Below are 18424 nucleotides of genomic sequence, written 5' to 3' on the forward strand. Positions count from 1 at the left end.
TTACCGTGGCCATGGTTTTACATAAATGAACAACAAAACTTTTTATGTTTACTGTTCTTATTACAGGAACAAACTAAGATATTACTAAGAATTCAGATATAGCTCCTCGATCTCTCAGTACAGCATTCATCAGCTGAGCAGCTGATCATACATAATATAAAATATGAGAGAGAGAGCACAAAGTGGAAAAGTTTCTTTATAAAATCCTTTTAGTGGCCCTGATTTCACTAGGATACAGCTGATGTCAGTTTTCATGCCTTCTGACAGGAAGCATGTGGAAAGAGAGAGATAGCAGTAAAACTCTTCTGTGCCATGCTGAGGCAGGAATCTCCAGTTTTATTCTGTGTGTTGCTGTGGAGTCACTGTGGGACCCACAAGAATTCTCTTAACCCCTCTGGACTGTCTTTCGTCGCAAGCAAAATATTAGGCTCAAGGAAGCTGAGCAGAACAACTAACAGGGTTAAGAAAAAAGTTGTGTTTCAGCACTTAGGAGCCTTTCTGGCAGGTGTTGTGCCTCCTGTGCTGAATGAGTTAGGTGAGAGGCATAAGAAATGGAGGGTTAGCCATTGTCTGAGCTCTAACCAAAACATGCCTACCTGGGATGAGGAGGAGGGAGATGAGGAATCTTAGTTTTGCCAGGAAGAAAGCAAGATGTATGCTGTGTCAGGTTCTATGGCCTTGGATGGTCCTTACTCAGGGTGACTATCAAAATCCCCTTCTGCCACTGTGGGTAACAAGGCACAGCATCATTGGAGTAATGGAGAGACATCAGTCTTCAGGTAACTAGCGCATAGCTTTTTCGGGGCTTTGAAGCTGGAGAACAAATGTGAGTTTATTCTTACTACTGTTTAGGGGCACACTGTAAAGTAATTTCATCAGCCTGTACCAGAACGGTGCTTGCTGCCAGTTCCACACAGGAGCCATGGCAGCATTCGTACTTCAGCAACAAACCTCCAAGGGTAGGGCACCATGTTCACGGTAATTAAATGTGCGTGTAAGCATGCCTAATGGAGGGATTCAGGCAGAGAGCAGTGTAACGTACTGAGATAGGCTGACTTGTCAAAGTGCTTGTCTGCACCTACCTGCATTGCTTCCATGCTGTTTTGAGGCAGCTGTTCATCATTAAGGCCCTATAAATGACTTACTTTCTGGCATACTTTTTCCAGCCCCTTCAAGGGGACTAAATGTTTTGAATAACGGGAAGAAACTGAGCCAGGGAAAATGCTGGCACAGCATTTGCTAACAGAGAGCACTGCTACACTTGGAAAAAAACTATCTGCTGATGTGGGTGAAACCCTGTAGCTTGGGATCTTACAACTGGGCTCAACCAAACCGCTGAAAATACAGCTGCAGGAAAGAACTTATACTGTTAGTAAATTCAAGCAGGTCTGTTCTTCATACTTCTGTTGTCTTCATGCTTTATGTTATACAAATTTTGTCCACTCTATTTGTCAAATGTTCTCCCCTTTTGTTTTTCTTAATAAAACCTGCAATTGTGGTAGCTCCCTAACTTGAAGTAGTAAATGAAATTGCAAAAACTGAGAAGAAAATACTGATTCAAATGGTTTTGACTGAAAATGAAAGCTACACTGCCAGTACTGTTCAGAGGGTTCAAAATGTAATGAAATAGGGCCAGCTGCTGAGCAGAAATTTGCACTTGGACTATACATATATATATATATATATATATATATATATATATATATATATATATATATATATATATATATATGTATGTCTATATATTCATCAGTAGATGTTCCCCCTCATTGCTGGTCAGGTGGTTGGTAAATGTGAAATAAGTGAAGGACTTGAGCAAAACTGTTTGTGTATTTTCAGATGGCAATCATCTTCAACCAGGAGGGCCTGAAGGCTGTCCGTCCCCCTTGCGTCATTCAGAGCTTCATCAATCACAATGCCGTGCTATATAAAGTGTTTGTGGTTGGGGAATCCTACACAGTGGTGAAAAGACCATCTTTAAAGAACTTCTCTGCCGGCATCTCAGGTACGTTGTGCCCATTTAGAAGGAGATATGAGTTCTTGGAGCCCTGGCTGCAAACAGCGCAAATAAAAAAAATCTTTGAAAAGGCAGCTGAAGTGAAGGCATCTGGTTTGTACATACTGTGTTTCCTCTTCTGTACTATTTCAATAGGAAGGGAGATAACTTATCTGCTCTGGAATATATGTGAATGACATTCATATAATAAATATTTATACGACAGTAACCTGAGTATTAGCTATTAGAAAGAGTGTTTTATGTCATGTGGAATGGGGGGGAGATAGAAATTCTCTAGTTTCACAGTAAGTTCATATGTCATTTGTTCCGGAATTTGTTTATAAAAGTGCTTTGGAGAGAATTTCCTGGATTTCATGGTTTTGAAACTTCCTCTCCCTATTTTTACCTTGATTATGTGTGTGTGTTTAGACTAAAGAGAACTTGCACTCTCTCCTACCTGAGTTTGTTTAAGGCCCGGCGTTTTAAACCTTGATGGCAGTGTCCTTTGGTTGCAGATACCAGCTGTGTTGGGGGAAGGAGGAATAGACTTGTTGGTAAGGTCAGTGATCCTCCTATATGTTACCAGACAGCAGGCACTTGAAAGGCTTATTAAAGATTGCTAAAATTTCCTTTATGGAAAAAGTGATGCTTTCCATCGAAGGGCCTGAGAAGTGCGTTCTGTGGCTGTCAGAAGCAAGGAGGAGTCAGTAGGGCATGGATGTGAGAATGATGTGCCTGTCAGCTAGCAGGAGTATGAATGCGGACAGGGTCCTTTCTGGGCACAGGTGTGGTCCTACTGCATTACGCTGAGTGCCTGCAAGCTGTAAAGGTGCTCTGCGCTGCTTGGAGCTCAGAGTGGGTGCAGTCCCGCAGCTCGACAGATCCAGCAGGTAATGGAGGGAAGGGAAGGTATCAAATTAAAGGAGATGAATGAATAAAAAAAGTGGAAGTTTCTTGTCATTTTTCTTAGTGGCTTCTGCTGGTCTTAATGGTGAGCGCTTAATGTGCCCACCATTGGGCTCTGCACACACGTATGTACTTTGTTAGCGTATGTAGGGCTCAGCAGGATTCTGATAAAAGTCCTTGTATATAAGATATGTACGCCTGTAAGTCTAGATGCATTTACTTTTAGGTATGCTCTGTGTCTCTGTCCTGATCAAATTAAGTAGGCGTGAATCTATTTTCGTATAAAATACTATGACAATCTGTATGTTTACTGGAAGCAAAGATTTTAAGGCGTCTTTCTAAAAATGCTTTAGCTAATGTCTCATCAGATAGTGTGAGACCGTAAAGTTGTCTGGAAACCCACGCAGAAATAAGGTTTGTGGGCAGATTAGGATAGCTGTCTGGCTGTCTTGCCCTTATCAGCAGAGGTTTGAGGGAGCTGTGCTACCGGCACCTGTCTGAGCAGCTCCAGTGATTAAGCAGATCTGACAGCTGCAAGGAGTTCCCAGGAGCTGACTGTCCGAAAGCTCAGGGCCTTTCTAAATGGGAGGAAGGGCAAGAGTGCAAGGTGTTGTCAGACTGCAGAATGGGTTGGGGTTTGCTTCTCACAAACTCCACATCATTAATATATGTAGCCTTGTAGCTGCTCTTAAATGTCTTGTTGAAGAGACCAGTGAGGTGGAAATACAATATTGCTAGTGCTACCTGCATGCTAAGAGTTTTGTCTGGAAGCTCCCATTTGGGTTAGTCTGTACACTGCTGCTGGCCTGCTGTGGTGAGAAGCCCCAAGAAGAGAGTTGTGGTGGTGGATTTCTCCCAGCTGGTAAAACCTCAGAGAGAGCAGGGAGGAAGGTGCTGGTGCAATTCTCTGCATGGTTTCCGCTGTGGGGCATTAGTGGTTTCTGTCACCTCAGGGTGCCTCCTGCCTTCCTGTGGCGCCTCTGAAGGAAGATCAGGACCACAACATAAAATTTCTTGCCTGCCTTTGCAGTGAATGTGTCCTCCTTAGGTCACAGGAATCTCACTGTAGACTGGGTGCTGTTGATGTACTGCCTGCAGTGAGAGCAGCTTCTCTCTTCCATCCTGCGCATTCCCATTTAAACTGTTGCTTTGAGTATAGCAAATTAGAAATGAACTTCATTATTTTACTGAGATTGGTTTCGTTTGAAGGAAACAAAGCAAGTTTTTATTATTGCTGTATGGTTCTAGTGGCCTAAGGTCTGAAAACCCTGGGTGACCTGTGTTTTCCTGCCTGTGCTGGCAGCTGAGTGCGGGCACAGGCCAGGCTTTGTGGGTGGATGTGGGGAGACTGTCCAGTCCTGCTCAGGACTAGATTCCCTGGGCGGCAGTGCCACCTGCTGTTCCCTGCGCTAAGCCTTTGGGAGTCAAAATCCAGTGTAAAGTTACTTACAGCCTTCTTTTAATTTCAGACAGAGAATCAATATTTTTCAACAGCCACAATGTTTCCAAGCCAGAATCATCATCTGTGTTAACAGCAGTAAGTACACTTGGTCTTTTTTCCTCTAGCTTGGCTGGAAACCCTGTATCTAGTCCTTTCTTATCGAAGCGTTAGTAGCCAGTGACCCTCCTTCACAAGTTGTCTGCTTCTGTGTTGCAGGCTGAGGTCTGTTTGGTACAACGAACCAGCATGACTCGGTGTCCCTCTGGTATTCCTTACCAAGCTCTGGTGAGGAAGCAGTGCTGCGGCAGGCCTGTCTGCTGCTCACCAGGCCGAAACTCCCCAAAGTTAATCTAGACAAAGGGAATAAGAAGATTCTGAATACAAATATCTGGCCTTTTCCTGTCCAGAGATCTTAATAAGCATAAATCATCCTTCTAGGACTCAGTTCTGTGAGGAAAGACAAATGGTGAAAATTCAAGCAGAGACATTGTACTGGGCAGGGCCACAGAGGATCAGTAACTGCCTGAAACGCAAGCATTCCTGAGCTGCGGCCAGAGGACGTATTCAGGTGTCTTCTGAGTCCACCAGTGCAAGCACGTTACAGTTTAATGCGTGCATTACCAGTCCTTTTAATAAGCTTTGTACATACGAATCCTCACAAGTTGTCAGGCCTGCAACTGCTCTGAAAGTCACTTTACAGGACTGGGTCCTTTAAATCTCTGAGTCTGCAGATTATTTTCTGTTTCATACACTCTATTTGGGAGTAGCTTCATAGCCAGAAATGATTAAATTTAGAATTATGTATAACATGGATGGGCATGCTAAATTTTAAAGTTACTATTTTGCTAGTCATAAATCCCTTTGTGGCTAAATTTATTTTTAAACTTAGGGAGAGCATATGCTCTTGTGGTTTACATACCATCGGTCTCATATGCGTGCAAATCCCATGCATACTTCTGCAGGCATCACAGTATACTTCTGCCATATAACCCATTGAAAATTTACATTTTCAAGTAACCTGAGTCATTCTTAGTAATAATAAATGTTTACAGAATAATGTATGCATCAAAACCCACATAAAAGCTATCCCATTTGAACTAGCCTCTGCCCAAAGATATTGCTCAGTTGTGCTTTATGGTTTAGATGGAATTAATTAACAGGAGGGGTCTATTTTATCAGTCCTTTAACACAGGCATTAATCTACATCGAAATAACAGAATGATACCCAGAATATTTGCAGTGCAGGGCTAAAAACACTAGCTTTGTTTAATTTTTAAGGTTGGAATCTAGTATTTTAAATAGCGAGTCTGATTCTTTGTTCAGTCCTACATTGATGTGTCTCTCCAAGGTACTGCACCCACCAGTATAAAACAGAAAGAACTGGTGCTTTAGAGTAGATGAACTTCTGATAAATGTAGGATTCTGAATTATAAATGAAGTTTCTCTTCGTTTCTTTCTCTGTTTCATGCCACCAGTTCTCCGCAATTAGATTGTGTGGATATGCAACTGGAAACCTCTGAAAATTAATCTTTTCACTAAAAAGACTGTTTCCAAGTTGCTTAGTAACGTGTCTTTTTCCACTATAGCTTGATAAAATCGAAGGAGTGTTTGAGCGGCCAAATGACGACGTCATCCGGGAAATCTCCAAGGCACTGCGGCAGGCTCTGGGAGTTTCCCTCTTTGGAATTGATATCATCATTAACAATCAGACTGGTCAGCATGCGGTCATTGATATAAATGCATTCCCAGGTGAGAAAGGCTTTCCATTCAGCCTATGTGGAAGCCATGGTGCGTGTGCTTAGTGTGAAGCTTTACTGGTGGTGTCTTACCTGTGGGGGAACAGCAGAGCAGTAGGCAAGATTGTCCCAAGATCGGATACTGATCAGATAATCTAGCAAAGGCAGAACTCTAATCTAGCTATGAAATGTGCTACTGAAATATTAGCTGTTAGGAGGTAACAGCCAAAGTTGAGCGGCCAGCTGTAATGTAGCTGTCCTGGTCTTCCCTGCAGGTGGGATGCCCAGGTGCTAAAGCATGGGACTATGTGGTGGGACCTGACCTTTCTGGGCCTGTCCCTCATTCTGAAGATGAAGAAAGGAACAATAAATTCTATTCTAGGAGAGCGTCTAAGATGAGTTTTGTTCAGACTGTGCTGTTAAAGGTACTGAAGGAGTAGAAGCAGCAAACTGTTCCCTTGAAAATCTCCTCCTTTACAAATTGATTTTCCATGAAATGACACTTTATGATGACATTGTATGACACCAAAAACATGAGGAATCTGAGGAAGATGCTGAAATTGTAGGTGTACAGAATTTGCTGTAGACGGTTAAATATCCTTGGAAGTTGTCAAAAGGGGACCCTGGAGTAAAACAATAATAAAATAGACCTTGAAAACAGGTAAATTTGTCCCACACTTTGTTAGTGCAAGCTATGTCTTAGAAGCAACTAAGCAAGCTTTTTGACCACTGGAGTTGCTAAAAAGGAGCTGTAAATGTGTATAATGGGAAGTAATAATACTCTGTCTTGCGTGTTAAGTTCAGTAGTCTGATACAGGAAAAGAATATACCACCTCATCTGAAGCGATTGCTGGGTTGCATGGGTTTTTTCTCCTGTAGAATCATCTCTCATTACCTGAGTGGTGGTGCTTACTTCACGGACACACACGGGCTGTTACAAACTGTGTTTAACCTGACATTGCAGCCTTTGAGTTTTCAATATGGCTGAGGTATTTTTATATTTCGAGATCTTGTCTTGAGCCCTCAGTCTTCTTAATCTTTCAGTCTCAGTTCTCAGTCCCACAGCCCACCCTGTTGTGTCTCGCTCGTCTATGTCTACAGCAACTGGCTTCCTTTTGAAACTCCAACCTTGTTATTCTGTTTATTTCGGGTCACTTTGCAGCTTGGTTCTACCATATGGTGTTGATGCAATCCACAAACCTATGAAAACAGTCTTCTGACAGGAGCAGTGAAACAAACAACCTAAATTAGGTGTAAGATGGAACCAGATCAGTTTCACGAATGGAATTGTATTTCAGACAGCTGAATATTGAAGTCAGTGATGCAAGACATCCCTTTGCAATCCTGCATTTTGCATTCCTATTTGCATTCTGGGGTGGGTTTTTTTGCAAATATTGTTTTGGATTTGATGCTTTGCACAGACTGAACTGAAGTTCACAGGCTGAACTTCCCCTTTCTTCAAATGTTGAAAAGTCCAGTTTGGATGATAGCTACTGGCAAACTTAACTGTTTAAAGAGGAGTAATGTCCTCTTGTTGTGACAGAAACTTGTGGAACTGCCTTCAGCATTGTCCTGTGCTGTGCTTCCACCCCAAGGCAAAAGCTTTTCATACTGACCCCAAGTCGTGTGTTTCAGTCTGCACAGTAACTGATCTTTGAATAGAAATTGATTTAATAGCGTTTTTTTGTCCTCTCGAGATACTTGAGACCACAGAGAAGCCTCTTGTGCACGGTTCTACATTGTGTCTCACACAGGGTTTTTTTAGTGGTGAACACGTGGGTAGTGAAGGTAGCTACTGGCTTTATAACTGTGGGGTGGGGTGTTGAGGACTAGTTGCAGAAAGTCCAGAAGATAGCAGCAAGGACCAGATATATGAAAGAGAGAAGGCTGGGGGAGACAAAACTGTCTTAAAAATCTGTAAAATGTAGCTGAACTGAGAGAGGTGAGCTGTTCTCAAGGGCTGCTGAGGTCAGACAAGAAGTGATGGGTTGAAATACAACAGAGGTGCCAGTTTGCCTGAAGGCTGAGCAGCTTCAAGGACTGTTTTCCAAAGCAGAGCCAGCACCTTCCTAATGAGAAGGTGATATTCAACCCTACCCAAGAGAGTCGCTATATCTCACTGTTCCTGGTTTCCTGGTTCCAGGAAGGGGCTCTTCCTCTTTCCTCTTCCTCAGGTCATCCTGTCCTTCAAGGATTGCAGCAGGGCCAAATTAGAGCCAAGACAGACAACCTGAGGACCTGCTGCATTATCTCTGCACCACTGCTTGGTGGGGAAGGAGAGGAAGAGGTGCTTTTAAGGAGAATTCACAGCCTCTTTCATGGAGTTCAAACTACTGTATAGGGCCAGGCCTGGCCAAAGCCCTGAGGCTTGGCTTCCTCCTCTGCTAACGTTTAGATTGAACAGGCTCAAAGTTTATTCAGACCTGCCACTTCCTCAAACTGTGGCTGTCATCTCAAGATGAAGTTAATATTAGAGTTCTGAGCAGACGCATCTGTAGGAGGGTGTTGTTTGCTACCTGCTCCTGCTCTGTTTAGCACCAGCAATGCTTTGAACAGATTTTAAAGATAAATGTCTAAAAGGCTTATTGTGTCTCCTGTTCTAAAGGGAACTGCCTGGACTATATTTAGGTGTGGTTACGTGCTGCAACGTTTAACTGTAGGCATTGTCACACAGTGTGGGGATTTTATATTTGTCTGACCTCAGGTAACTGAGAGAATAAAATAAGCTCCGTATAGCCCGATGTTGTATTGTAGTGCCTGATCTCACCTAGCCCAAGCTAGGTACAGAGTACACCTGAACCACTGACCCTGGGTGTGTGTGTATGGGAACTGGGAGCATTAGGTCCAGACATGCACTTTATGTGTGTGAATATGCTGCTCCAAATGCAGGACATGGACTGTCCCAATTCTCTCTGCTCAAGGGAACATGCAGAAGACCAGAGTGTGTGCCAAATGAAGAAGAGCCTCCTAAAAATCAGGCACGTAGCTTTCTGTAATACTAGCTGGAAAATGCTCAGAAACATTTATTGACTCCAAAAAAACTCAGATGCATTTGCAGTGCTGGGTAGATTTCCTTCCCATCTGTGCTCAGTCAGAGGACACTGAAGATTATTTTCTTCATAGCCAAATTCAGACCGCATGTGGACTTGCTGTTTCTGCACTGGTTTCAGTGGGCTGTGGTAGGGTAGTACCTGCTGCAGCATGATTCATGTGACCTGTGCTTTGAGGCATGCAAAATTTATATCCTCTCAGTGATCCTGTGTGTAACATAAAGCCCAATTCCACTGCCAGTGGTTTCTGAAGGTGTAATTTAATTTGCCCTTCTTGATTTCCTCATTGTCACAGCACAATAACATCCCACAATTGCCTTTTTGAAAGATTTGCAGCAGCAGCCAGTGAAGAGAGTCCAGCAATACTGACAGAGTTTGCAGCCTTCCCCCGGCATCTTGTGGCTCAAGAGTTGAGACGCCCTGCTCCTCTTCCTCTCTTCCCTGTTTATTTACATTGTAAGCTTTCTTCTGAGTGACCAGACAGCATTATTTTCGGCCTTTCAATTTAGCGTGAAGCGGACTGTCACAGAGGAAGCTTGCCTGAAATGTACAGTTTCCTTGCACTGTAACATCTGCTGATTTCAGGACTGAATAAGTGGCCATCTTATCCCCATTAAACATTAAAAGCAACTTCTTTGTGAGTTTGCCATGTGCCCTCAAACAAGGCTGATTTGTTTTAACCGAGCAGACGCAGAGCACTCTAGGGTACTACGGATCCTCTCTGAATATTAAAGCTGTTTCTATGGAGATGGCTTATTCCCAGGGTGTTTGAAGCACTCTGAGTAGATTTGAAGGCTAATCCCATGGCTTTTACATAAGCAAGAAAATATAACAAGCACCTCTGTTGGAGAGGTGGCTATCCTGTTCTAGCTCCTATGACTGTAAAAGGCTTAGTTGGCCCCTGACAAGGATGGATATTAGCAGGGTAGTGTGGGTCACTGGAAAGCCTGATGTTCTTGACTGGTTAATTTTTTTGTTGAGTTTGTTTAGTGATTTTTGAGATAAGAGAACTGGGAGCCAATGTCTTGCATCGCTATTGCTTTGCGTAACCTCTTAAGAAGTACCTAGGAGAGCTGTGACTGACAGCGATAAAATCCAAAGCAGTGTAGCAGCCTAAATAAGAGTTAATTGGTTAACGTATGTGGGTTATAAATACACCATAAAATCACCACATTTATCTTAACATTGAATTATCTTTCTGCCTTATGTTTTTTCAGGAAGCTGGGTTTTTATTGCCATAGGAATTTGGCTTTTACAGGAGAAGGGAGATTTAAACTGAATTATTTATGGATGTGTGAGACTCTTCTGCCTGTGATCACATCACTAGAAGTGTTTTAAAATGTGCATTTACTTTGTGGTCTCTGGTTTTGCTCATGTGCTGCTCTGTGTGAACATGTGCTATTCACATGGGACTTTTAAAATGTTATTTATTGCTTCAGTCCCCTGTATTAATACTAAGTCACTTTTAAAATAGTTCTTTAGACATTTTAGAACAGTCACCCTAGCCTATTGAATACACTGAATGTCATATGTCACCTCTAATATTAAATCAAATTGATATGAATCCTAGGTAATGCAGTAGCAGTTAAAATCCATTTCAAGGCATTGCACAGATATGTTGCATGTCTCTTTCAATTCAATACAGTGATAGAACTGTGCCCATTCCAGAATTAAAAAATTAAATTCCAGAATTAAAATGGAGTCAGAAGCTCTGTACACCTACTGCTGGCCTTTGTGTCACTGAAAATTCAGTGTCTCCTAGTATCTGACCAACTGTTTTAACCAAGAAACCTAGTTATGGTTAAACTATGCAGTTTAAATTGTTCGGAATCTCTTAACAGAACCATGCAAAGAGGTGGTTTCAGTACTGAAATCAAAGATTAGTGTTTCTACCAAATACCATTGATTTAGGTTTTCTGTCCGTCAAGCATTTTTGCAGACAGTGCTTACAGGGGGGAACTTGTTTTAAGTGCTGAGTTAGGTTCGATCAGACAAGCATCAAAGTGTTTGTGTGGTGAGAACCTGCTTTTTCTGTAGAATCTAAGTCCAGACCATTGCTCTTTGAGGTTTCCCTAGTTGAGGGTGTTCCTGGGGAACCTTTAGAGAGGGCTCAGACCCTGAGGGAACCTGTGCATTAGAGCTAGTTTCCACAATAAAACCTGGAAATAGGGTGGAAAAGATTAACGTTATACCATAGAGTATGTGACCTAGGAAGAAATCTGGAATCCAAAAAAGACACAATATACACACACACATACATATATAAAAACACACACTTGGGAGGGAAAAGAAACAGAAAATCTGAAAGGTGACATAGTTTTTCTTTTGAACTATTTAAACAAAGATAGGCTTAATTTTTTAACACAGGGCTCTGTTCCGCTTTATACTAATCTGCTTGTGCAGTCAGTCAAAGTGATGTCATGAAAAAAAGCCTTTTTGCTATCACTTAGAGAGCAAGGAGAGCCCAAAAAATAAATTGGTAGAAAAGGCTTTTGAAAGAACTAATGAAAATTACTTAATTGTCTTTTTTTCCTCTCTCCCTTTTTTCTCCCCTCATCAGGGTATGAGGGTGTTTCCGAATTTTTCACAGATCTCCTGAACCACATAGCTGCTGTCCTGCAGGGTCAGGCACCTGAGGTGACCCAGCTAAACCGCAGCAAGCTCCTGGCTGAGCAGACCAGCGGGATCATGGACGAGCGGATATGCTGCGCTAGCACGGGCTGTCTCAGCGTCATGGGAAAAGACTCCTCCTGGATTGTGGAAAGTGAGACCAACAGCTCAGTAAAACTGCAACACCAGAGACTAGGCTGCAACTCGGCAGTGTCCCCCAGCTTCCAGCAGCACTGCGTCGCTACGTTGGCAACGAAAGCTTCCTCCCAATAACTTGCCAATGCCATGGACTAAGGAAAAGCCACAGGGATACAAATTGTGGTCCCAGAACCAGATCAGGCTGTAACAATACACTTGTGAAAAATGAAAAACAAAAAAACACAAAAAGCAAAACAAAAAAATCTTTCATTTGATTTAACCTGATTTGCTGATGAAATGGACTGAAATGGGGAGGGTGAGAAGGTGATCCAGATCCATTTCATCAGATTCCAGTTGCAAATCTGTAGTGAGTTTACACACACATGGGTTTTAACACTAGTCCTTTCATTGTGGGAGGGTTGCTCTTTCATTTCTGTTGTTCTTTGTAATCACTGGTGACCAGCATTTTAAAATCGGACCTCATGGTATCAAGAAGATAATAATGTTGAAATGGAGTGTATGAATGTAACAGTGCTAGAGATTTTTGCCTAAAGTGCTCCCCGTTCCCTCTTTCCAGCTAGGCCCTTGCAAAAGAAAGCTAAGATAACTTCAGTATCACCAAACCAAACCTGTTGAAACATCCACCAGTCACGATGTTCACAGGTAGCTTGCTGTGAGTGGGACAGAGCTGACTGGTTGTTCAGGGTGCAGAACCAAGGCAACAGCCCTGGTTCCAGCTTTGCAGTTTTTCCCCTGGCCTTATTGCCTCAGTCAAAAGCAGCTTCTAACTACACTTGCTAATAGTGAAACACGCCTGATCCAGACAGGCTCAAGTTGGAAAAAAGGGGTGCAGCTAGTCAGGATGAGTGATTTGGTAGATGAAACATCATCCTTTCAGTCCTCTGCTAGCGGTGAAATCCATGAAGAGTTAGAGGTTTCAGCTCATCTCTTAGCAGAGAATGTAATTCTCCCTCCATTGCACTTGTGAAGAGTCCGGGACAGATCTGCGAGGGGGCTGGCAAACAGAGCCATACATTTTCCTTAGAGCAGTACATCTGGTCTGCAGATCCTGAGGAGTAACACAGTTGCTGCCTTTCACAGATCCAAGGCTCTGTATTTTTTTTTCTTTTTCTTCTGGAGACTAAATATGGGCAGAATTGCCTGGAGTGAGGCTTTGTATGAGGTAGCAATACATGACAGCTCTAGCTTAGAGACCTCATTATTGCGTTGCAAGCTGTCAGATGATGCTGTGTGGTAATTTACAACAGTGCTGTATATCATTTATAAACTGTAGCACAGCCAAATTGTATATTGCTCTTGAGATGCACAGTAACCCTACAGTGTTCACCCTCTATTGCATCTTCTAGCATGGCAGCATCTTCTGCTGCTGAGAATTCCTGCAACTTTTGCCAATTCTGAACACTAAACTGGAAATAACTGAGTCTGTCAGTGCTGGGAACATAGACACTATTTTGGTAGACTTAGTGGCCTTTCCTTCTTCATATAAGCCCTAAAATAAATTTAAGGAGGTGGTGTTAAGAAAATTTCCTTAGTTAAGCTCTTAGCTTACAAATAAGGGAATTTCCATCTTTCTATACCAGGCATTTATAAAGCACTCATCACTGCGGCATTTAATATGTTTTGTTGCTGTCATGCATTAGATATCTACTCAAAAGGAAAGGACCTAGAGATTAGAGCCCGGGTAGACCAAGGAGAAAGGAGTAAACCAAAGTCCTGCCTGATGGTACCAGTCCTGTAGGGGAAGACATTTCTAAGAGTGTTCTGAAGCAATTACTTTGTGTAAATGATGATTTTCCTTTAGGAGGCATTGGATTTCTTCCCCAAAGTGCCATTCTAGGGAGTTTTCTATAGCTGGGATTGGATTTTTGAGGCTGATTTATACAACAGAAGATTATTCCACCTCTAGAAAGGTATTAACTTTAAGTTTAGATACTTCTATAAGGACTGGAAGGACCTTGTGAGTCCGGTATCTGTTGAATTCCAGGGTACACATAAATACAGCCAAGTTCCTAGACTGCGCGCAGATGAGTTATGAGTTGGGCGCTCTTCACAACCCTTGTATGCTTCGAGGCTGCTGAATCCCACGTTGACTGCAGCTTGCAGGTCTCGGGTGGTAGTGGTGTGAGTGAGTCAGATGTACATAGTTTAAGGGTTTATAAAAGTATTCATGATAGACCAAACCTTTCGTAAAGCCATGACTGAAATAAAATTGACATCTACAGTTTTGGGTTTGTTTTTGTTTGTTTTAAAAAAAAGTCTTTTTATGTTACATGTGTAACAGAAGATACCCTCAGGAAGGAGCTTGCCAGTGCATATTTTTGTATGGTACTTTCTTGTAACCAGCTGGTGGAGTGTTTGTAGACTTGCCTTTTGATCCCTTTATTACAATGGCTTTTTTTTTTTTTTAATTGGGTGGTGGGGAAGAAGCAATGATGATAAAACTGAGTTAGTAACTCAAGACCTTTCAAGCTAAGTATGTTTACATGAATCTGAGTGTTGGATCCAGTAGAAATGTCTGTATGCTGTTTCCTAGTTAGAACATCAAATAAGATTTTTATTTTCCTGGCTGCCTTCTGAATTTTGGTTGGCCTATTTTGCACTGCTTTATTTCTCCAAAATAAACTACTGAAATATAATTGTGCATTTTAAACTTGTTTACAAATGATTGTTAAAAGTTTATTTTGTAATTCTCTGAAGGCTTACAGAAATACTATATTTAAATATTACTCCAGACCTTGGCAGTAACTAGAAAACAAGTTTAGGTCGTTGGTGTGATCAGTGACATGTTTTTCCCATAGTCTATAATTTATTTTTATTTATCAAATATATTGGTATCAATTTACCGGGTGCAAATATGCGGATACCTGTTGTGATGTGGCATTACAATAGATTTTTCACATAAATTACCATGCAATTGCTGTAGTACTATATTTCCTTGCAAAAATTGTTGTTATGGCTCATATAGTAGAATATTGCTAAATCACATGGGCAAATTGGGAGACCAACTGTTTAAAGCCAAAATTTTAAATTACCATGTATCCAGACATACAGTTACTGAACTGCAAAACATTCAAGCATGCACATATTTTTAAGCATGTGCTAAAGTGCTTTTCTGAACTGCTGCCTCATTTGGTAAGTTCAAGATAGTTTTTATTTAAGATAAGCTTCACAGTAAACTGGCTAATGTTCTGTAGCTTTTTTTGTGTGTGTGAGAGTAATAAAGTCTAGCAATATTAGACCTTCACAGAATGCTCTTGCTCTTAAAATTTTCAGACAATCTGGGTGAGTTTTTCCATGTTGACTATTTGAATTCTATTATTGTGGGGTAGAAAAGGTTCTGCTGTGATTTCAGAGGCATAGCTACTATTGCTGTGTTGATTGGAGCAATTATTTTAAAATTATATGGTCACCAGTTAGCTTAGGGATCAGATTCTGTTCTATCTCACTGTACAAATCCACAGGAACACCATTAGCTTGACTGGAATTTCTCCAAGTTTTGTTACCAGCATGATGGAGAATTGACTATGATTTCCACTCTAATTATGTAATTGGCTTCAGTAGATGAAGATTTTTCCCCATTGAAGAGAACTCCCATGGTATTATTATTGCCTGTGATGTAGAACCATCGCCATCATCTGCCCACTCTAGCTGACTTTGCCATGGTATGCTTTGGTTGGTAATGGCTGTACCAGAACAGTTGGGTCATTATGTAAAAATCAACTGCAAAAACACAGCCTAACTGTGATAATCAGTGTTGACACTTGTGATTTTTGTAATAGGACATCCGCTTGGCCAGTGCTGTTTTGCCTTTGGTTAACCCCAGGCCTGGGCATTCAGAACCTCTGTGCTGCAGGTGCCGATCGAGTGGGCTGCCTGGTAGCTGGGATGCACTGTCTTTCCAATTCTTATTCAGGCTGCTGGAACCTGAATGGTAAAATCGCCTGAAGATCCCCATTTGAAATGCGTGAACGTTTGCAAGTAGGAGATCTGCAGCAGCTTGCTCAGATGGAAAGCCACCAGTTCAATTTGTTTTCATAATGGATGAATACAAATTAAGAACGCAACTCTGAGGCTTCTGGAGGAGTTGAAGGTAATGAGGATTGCCCAAGATAAGGCCCCAAATTCTCCAGATAATTACGGGCTGTGTCCAGCCAGGGAACAATCAGTCGGAGTAGTGCATAGCTAAAAGTGGCAGGATACAGTCAAAAGGCAACAGAATAAATGTGGCCAGAGGTGTTCAAATTGACTGGAAAAAAAGAGCAAAACAAAGGAAAAATGCTTCTATGATTTCCATCCCCCCAAAATCTTTCCAGGCTTACTGATTCTCAAATTAACGCTGGTTTCCCAAAGTCTTTGCGTGGCAGCAGTGACAAGTCAGTCAGGCTTTTTCACAGTAATTTGCAGCCTTGCCTTCCACAGCTGTGCAGAAAATCTTGGGTTTTGGTTTTTTAGTGAATAGACTCTGTTTTGAGTTTGTAGCAGTCTCCCCATGTGCATACGTGCAAGAATTCACTTGCATTACCCTGCTAATTTTCTTTTCTTCTCTCCTTAGTAACAGATGTATTGATTTTTGTATTCAGTATACAATGACTTCATGGTGTTGCAACTATGTGTTTTGTAATTAGGAGTATGTGAAAATGCTTTCTGTAGATTAAAATATTTCCTTTAATATAATCTCCTCTTGCTTTCATAGATAAACAGACACACTGTTGCAGATCACATTGCTGATTTTATTTGTAATATTGCTTTAATATCTATTTCAGAGGAATGTAACCTCCAGAAAAGTACTTTCCACATCTTCCCTGCCTTTCCTTTCCCTGTTCACTCTATGTGGATCCAGGCCATCAAAACTTGAGTTTGTGACGGGATAGGTTTGAGATCCTCCATGGATTCTGCCGTGTTTACATGGTTACAGAATTTATCAGTTTGTTGATATTTTAGAGGATCCAGGTATAAATGAAGATTTGTGAGTGATTCCTCAGTGTCACGAGCACGATAGCATCCATAGCGAGCAGAGGCTCTGAACTGCTCTCGTATGCGTGCAACATGCAGGTGACTGGGTCAGTCCCTGCTGGTGGTGCAGTTTTCCTATGGAAGAGAAAAAGTCACTGTAAGAAAATCTACTATATATGTGGTGCAGATGGAGGGCAAGGAGAGAAGAGAGGGGTTGGGAGTAAAATCCTGGCCTTGTTGAAGCCAGTGGACATTCTGATAACTGGTGGGCCAGGATTTCACTCTACGTTTCTTTATAACTACCTGGGGAGATATTTTTCTCTCTCTCCACCTCTCACCCACTGGGGCTGACGCTGAGCGGATGCCTGTGGGCCGCATGAGCTCCTTTGAAGGCTTGCCCAGCGTGCCGTGGATTTGTGGAGGGCTCCCAATGTGCTGTGAAGTGTTGGTTGATGGCTCCTGGCACTCCAGAAACAGCTGAAGCAGCTAGTGAACAGTTCATGAAAATCAGGTCTTCCTCTTCCATCCTTTCTAAGGAAACCCACCTTTTTTTTCCTTTCATTCTTTACACAGTAGTTTTTAGGTATAAATTATTTTAACTTTCTTTGTGTGAAAAGTCATATATACATATATAAAGTTATTAAAAGGTTGAGTATATGTTGAGTATATAATAGTGATTTCTTTGTTTCAGATGTTAGCAGCCCCTAAAAATGAGTTGTTTATCCTCTTGTAAAGTCGGTGCTGTAAAAAAAAATTAAAAATAAAAGATGTATTAGATGTACCTTTTATTATTTATTTCTAATTCAGTATTTGATATGGCTTGTGTATACCCTTCTGAGAACCACAGACTAGAATGCAGTCGTTCTCAAAGTGAAATAATAGTCATTCCTTGGGATCCCAGCAGTTCTGAGAAAACTAGCCCTCCATATTTGAGTGGCGTTGGATATTTTCCTTCACCCATCATCTTTGCTCTCCACTTAAGCATGGGTAAAGTCGGGGACCATTTTTGTATGCGCTAGGTTTCACAAGTTCATCAATGTCTGTGTTCAAATCCAGCTGTATAGTGTTAACAAGTGTATCTTGTGATTTGCTTCAGCCCTGTTCACAATAATTTCTGAAACAATGCCCATTTTGTACTTAATTTGTATAGAATTATATAAACGTTTTTAAAAAATCATGCCTTACTGTAAAAACCAAAAGTAGTTGCTTTTTGGCCTCTTCAGTTGCATGACTGATCAGATCTGACAATGAAGACGGTGCTTTCATCTAACAGCATTGATTTCAATGGTAATATATTCTCTTTTTTCCCCTTCATTTGCCAAACACCTGTGATGGACAGTATTTTGGTTTTAACAGTGAAGCAATATGCAGTAGGTTTGTGGCATTCTCTCTGTAATTGTTCCGAAGACAGAATTGTCCCTTTCCAACACGTAATGAAAATAAATGCCTAACAACATGTTTTACTCTGCTTTCTCTTTATGAGTGGATAGGGCAGAAGTAGACAGCTCTTTATGGGAAGCCCGTTTTCATGAATTTGCTTTTCACATCCTTCCCCCATTTAGTTGTTTGCAGC

The 18424-nt window shown here is 41.6% G+C and overlaps 1 protein-coding gene across 1 annotated transcript in view; it reads left to right on the forward strand.

Moving 5' to 3' along the window:
• Positions 1–18309, forward strand: part of ITPK1 (inositol-tetrakisphosphate 1-kinase) — a 157186-nt gene extending 138877 nt beyond the window's left edge. Inside the window, exons 8-11 of the mRNA XM_064512155.1 lie at positions 1840–2005; positions 4372–4439; positions 5930–6092; positions 11690–18309. Coding sequence (XP_064368225.1) covers positions 1840–2005; positions 4372–4439; positions 5930–6092; positions 11690–12012 — 720 coding nt within the window. The 3' untranslated portion in view covers positions 12013–18309. The remainder of the gene's footprint in view (positions 1–1839; positions 2006–4371; positions 4440–5929; positions 6093–11689) is intronic.
• Positions 18310–18424: the final 115 nt, after the last annotated feature.

This window comes from Dromaius novaehollandiae, chromosome 5 (genome assembly GCF_036370855.1).
Source record: "Dromaius novaehollandiae isolate bDroNov1 chromosome 5, bDroNov1.hap1, whole genome shotgun sequence".
Lineage (NCBI taxonomy): Eukaryota > Metazoa > Chordata > Aves > Casuariiformes > Dromaiidae > Dromaius > Dromaius novaehollandiae.